The sequence below is a fragment of the Alosa alosa genome, chromosome 13 (genome assembly GCF_017589495.1).
Source record: "Alosa alosa isolate M-15738 ecotype Scorff River chromosome 13, AALO_Geno_1.1, whole genome shotgun sequence".
Classification (NCBI taxonomy): Eukaryota; Metazoa; Chordata; class Actinopteri; order Clupeiformes; family Clupeidae; genus Alosa; species Alosa alosa.
This window is the reverse complement of record NC_063201.1, coordinates 22,555,723-22,560,722: the sequence shown is the minus strand read 5'-3', so window position 1 is coordinate 22,560,722 and position 5,000 is coordinate 22,555,723. Positions and strand designations below refer to the sequence as shown.

Below are 5,000 nucleotides of genomic sequence, written 5' to 3'. Positions count from 1 at the left end.
GTGTGTGTGTGTGTGTGTGTGTGTGTGTGTGTGTGTGTGTGTGTGTGTGTGTGTGTGTGTGTGTGCATGTGTATGTGCATGTGTGTGAGGTATCTGTGTGTGCATGCATGACATGCCCCTACACTCCCCTCCACCCTTACCAGAGTCAGCTGCCTTGCTCTAGCTCTCCATCTCATTTTCACTGTCTTGTCTCTCTCCTCACATCATCCATATATTTCCTCTCTTCCACTCTCCATATGTCCTCTCTCTCTCTCTTTTTCTCTCTCCCTCTCTCTCTCTGTCTCTCTGCCTGTCTGCCTATCTGCCTCCACTGTCATTTCCCACCCCATCAGTGTCATATTTTTCTGTTATTTCTTTTTCTCCTCTTTGACCCGTGTCCATTAGATTTGACCAACAGCTGAGAAATGTGATGATATCATCGGAAGCAATTCCATGGTCCAATCTGTGGACCTGCTGCTGCCCCCCCCCCCCTCTGTCTATCTGTCTTTGTCTCTCTCTCTCTCCTTCTCTCTCTATTTAGTTACAGGTAAATTGCATTGATTTAGAGAGAATTTAATGTTTTGACCATTTGTTACATCCTGTCCAGACAAACACTGAAACAGATTTAAGTCAACTGTATTGACCAGCAGGGCCAAGTTCAGAGAGGCATGAAAAGTTGCCGGACAAATGTGTTTGTGTGAGTACAGCACACTGGAGATTGTGGATTGAACTCCTTTCACTGCTCTTTCTGGCAAAGGAACTGCTAACATGGCAAGCAGTGGCTTAAAATAAAACACCCTGTTATATGAATGAAACTACACTGCAGATGCTGAATGTACTAGAAGAAGGTGCCGTCTTGGGATGGGATTAGGCTAACCCCTGTTCTAAGCTAAATGACATTCTCAGTGGTGAATCATCAAAAATGCAGCTTTCTGCCAGACTGGTAATCATTTTAGGGCTGAGTGACTGCTTATTCTGGCTGATAACAGACCATATGGCTGACAGCCTATGCCACTAAATGAAGTATAAAAATGCGCTACACATATTGTTTCTTTGTAGATTTCTGTGAAGTGTTCCACATTGTCCCACTGTTACATAGCCCCTTACCTCCAGCCAACATCATTCTAGCCCATCCCTCCACTAGCATTGTTCTATAGAGGATCATGTTACCAACCTATATACCCACTCTACAAGGACAACAAATCTATGACCTGGAAATCAAGCTCCATTAACCACCCCCTCAGCCCCCCCACAAACACACACACAAAAAACCCACCACAAGCCTTGCAATCCACTCAACCACACACACACACACACACACACACACACACACACACACCAGAGTGGCCCTGCTGGTATCCTCTGACATGTGGCGAGCCACAGAGAGCCTCCAGAAGGCGGCTCACATATCTGAGCACCGATCACGGCAGGCCTCCCCGGGCCCCTGCCTGGCGCCTCGCAGCCAAGGTCAAGCAGCCCGCCGAGATCGCCTGGAATTCAATACCCCCCCTCCCCCTCCAAACACCCCTCACACACACACACACACACACACACACACACACACACACACACCCCCTTCTCCTCCTTTATTTTATGTTTTGGGTTTCTCACCATGCTACCTGCGCTTGCAGTTTGCAGACCTAGGTCGAATACTGGAGGTCACTCATGACACATTCTCCATCTAATCTAGTCTGTGCATTTTAAATGCAGATTTTATACTTTCAAATATGGTTTTCATATATTTTTTTATATACGCTCCAAATCAAGGCCTGGCAAGGTGGTGATGCTTCATGGGTTTTTAAACATGCGTAGGAGAAAGCTGACAACTCACTGCTGATCTCAGCGTTGGCGGCGGCTGCCTCCTTCTCGCCCATGATGCAGTTCTCCAGGTAGACGCCTGCGCGGAAGCAGCCTCCGTCCGCGCCCTCCTTGCCCAGCGGTGGGGTGTCCCTGCACTGGCATGGCGTCTGCATGATGCCGCAGGGATGGCTGGACGTGCTGGACACCAGGCAGTCCTCTAGCCACTGGCACAGCACCTGGCACACCGCCACGCTCGGGTTCCGCTTGCCCACCACCAGGTACTCCACCTTGAAGCGGCCGTCGCCGGACCGTGCGCCAGGCCGAGGCAGGTTCTTGCGGATCTGCAGATACTGCTTACCGGCCTCCGCGTAGGCCATGTGCGCTGACAAGTCGCACAGTCGCAGCACCTCGTCAAAGCTCTCTGTGCCCAGGTAAGTACGCGTGGCCTCCAGGAAGGAGTCGAACTGAAAGGCACGCACCTGTCGGGGCACACAGTCCCTCTCAGGCTTGGTCACCTTGATGAAGACAGTGTAGCTTCGCGGGTCTGGGTTCTGTAGTGTCCAGGAGCAAGGGCTGCTGGGAAAGACGGCCGAGGAGTTGAAGTAGCCAAAGAAGCGGTTCTGCACCTGGGTGGAGCAGGTGTCTGATTCGGGTCCTGAGGGCGCACACTGGACCGGCACCGTGTCCAGCAGGAGCAACACGACCAGCAGAACCAACATGAATGAGGAGGACCGGGTTAGTTGTGTTTGGGGCATTGTGGGTAAAAATGAAAAAAGCAAGAGACGGACAGCCACAAAGGAAGGAGCAGAGAGTTTCTCTCCTCTGCTGGGGTTAATTTGAGTCCTGGTGCTCATCTAGAGACAAACTCATCAGAGGGGTGGACAAGGGAGGGGCAGAGAGAGTGATGGAGAGAAAGGGAATGAAAGAGAGTGTGAGTGATAGAGAGAGAGAGAGAGAGAGAGAGAAGGGAGAGAGGGAGAAAGAGGGATCTTCTGTGGAGACTTCCAGATCAGGTTGAGGGATGTGAGGATGTGGTTCATTGATCCATATGGCGGGACATGGTAACATCAGAGAAGCATAGATTCCTCAGCTGCATCTGTTAAAACAGACCAGAAAACACCAACTTAATTACAGCAGAAAGGTGAGGCCAGGCCAAAGTAATCAAGCAGAAGATGATTGTGTCTGTATATCAACATTAAACATTAAACATTAAAATACATACATACATAAAGAGAGAGAGAGGGAGAGAGAGAGAGAGAGAAAGAGTGCAAAAGGAGAATATTTTTTAACACTTCATATAAGTAGAATATAACTGCATCACTTTGTAGTTATTAAAAATGGAACAATGCCAGCAGACAATTCCTTCCTACAAATGTCATCTTTAGTTGTGCCATTTCATCAGTGAGCCAACTAATTTGTCCAATTATGGGGTAATTAATTGCAAAAATATGAACACCTGCAGTGATTCATTATCCCGGTACATTTGCTGCTTGCCAGAATGATCAATTGCCTTCATCACAGCAAATTACCAAGGTATGAGCAAACGCACTGGTCCCCAGATGCCCCAATGGCATCTTGTCCATTATATATGTTAGATTTTTTTGTTGTTGTTTACATTTGGATTAAAACAAGAACACAGTCAAAAAGCAATATGACTTGGAACATTGACAATTAAAAAGGCAATGCATTTCATTATCAAAGTAAAAAAAAGAAACCTACCAACCAAAGAAAACCAACAGGTCTTTTATCTTATTTGGACTTATAAGGACTTTTATCATTCCATGGATATCGAGTCTTTTATGTGGTGCAAGGGAGACAGGATAGAGGGGTCAATGCTATAGGATATCGGAGCCCCAGTGATGAGGAGCTGAAGCTCAGGTTATCATCATCTACCTCTCTCAGGGATAAAAGGCCTCTTCTCACATGGGTTAATACATCAGGCAGGGAGGAAGGGGCCATTATTATTAAAGTGACATTGAAGACTTAGCTCATAATGACATCCGGAGTGATATCAATATCTTCCTGTGTCCATTTGGAACAGAAGTAGTGTATGTGTGTGTGTGTGTGTGTGTGTGTGTGTGTGTGTGTGTGTGTGTGTGTGTGTGTGTGTGTGTGTGTGTGTGTGTGTGTGTGTGTGTGTGTGTGTGTGTGTGTGTGTGTGTGTGTGTGTGTGTGTGTGTGTTTGTGTGTGTCTGTGTGTGCGCGCGCATGTGTGTGTGTGTGTGTGTAAAACAGAACTGATGAACTCCACTGAAATGCATCCAGCTGAAACCTTCCTTTAACCACATTCTCTGATTCTTTCCGGGGCATTCTCTAGATGCCCAGTCTGCTTCAGTTTGTGTTTTTTTAAAAAGCCTTAAGGCAAGATAGATTGGAAGGGGTTATGTGGAGTGGCCTTATGTGGAGTGGCCTAAGTCTCCATGAAGCTCGTCTGGCTCTAGGGATTCCCTCTTAGGCACGGTGGCCTCGCGGCTAAAGTCCTCTCTTGGGTGTGTGGCTGCTATTCCATGGACTGAGAGTGTGTTGGAAATTTTAGTAAAGTCCTTTTGCAAGAAACATTCTGAGAAATAACAGAATTTGTCTTTCTTCTGCATACATGTATCAAATGAGAAATGGATTTAATGTTGAAACCTTAATATACCACTGATTTACCTCAACTTGCCTTGGTGCAAACTAAGACGTAAGTCAACAGCAGTTATTTATCTCTGCTTGCGTAATGCATTTTGCTCTAGCCATTGCAGTTTAATTTCTACTTATAATTCAAAATTTCACAGCCAATGTATTCAGAGGGAGGACAATGTTTACAACTAAGGTTATCATTTCATGGCCATTTTATTTCAAAAGACAGCTCAGAGTCCCTGTAGCCATAACTTCATACTGAGATAGAGAGATTGGGCTTTGTGGAGGGTCAGTAGCTTGAAAGCTTTGACAAAATGTACAATTTGTCAAGGGAAAACATTTGTCTTAATGTTTATTTCAGGTGTGAGAAGAGCAAGCGATTCTAAAAAAAAACCACACTTTTATAAAGCACGCATGACGCACGTCGCACATACAATAATCACGTCAGATTTCTTAACTTGCTCTTTTAGTTGTTTCTTTTTACATTTCTTTTCCTCCTGCCCTTCCTGAGGCGGGTATGACGGCATCTGTTGTGAGGGCTAGTGGACTGAGCAGGCTGAGGGAAACCAATCGCACCATGGCAGAGAGCACGGTCTGCTGTC

At 46.4% G+C, this 5,000-nt stretch overlaps 1 protein-coding gene across 8 annotated transcripts in view; it reads right to left on the bottom strand.

Annotated features, from left to right (window-relative positions):
* The window catches only part of adgrb1a (adhesion G protein-coupled receptor B1a), an 86,809-nt gene that overhangs the window by 61,372 nt on the left and 20,437 nt on the right, over nucleotides 1-5,000 (bottom strand). For all 8 annotated transcript variants that reach the window (XM_048260316.1, XM_048260319.1, XM_048260320.1 and 5 more), the window contains exon 2: nucleotides 1,811-2,875. In XM_048260316.1, the coding sequence (XP_048116273.1) occupies nucleotides 1,811-2,633 (823 nt within the window). In that variant the 5' untranslated portion in view covers nucleotides 2,634-2,875. The remainder of the gene's footprint in view (nucleotides 1-1,810; nucleotides 2,876-5,000) is intronic.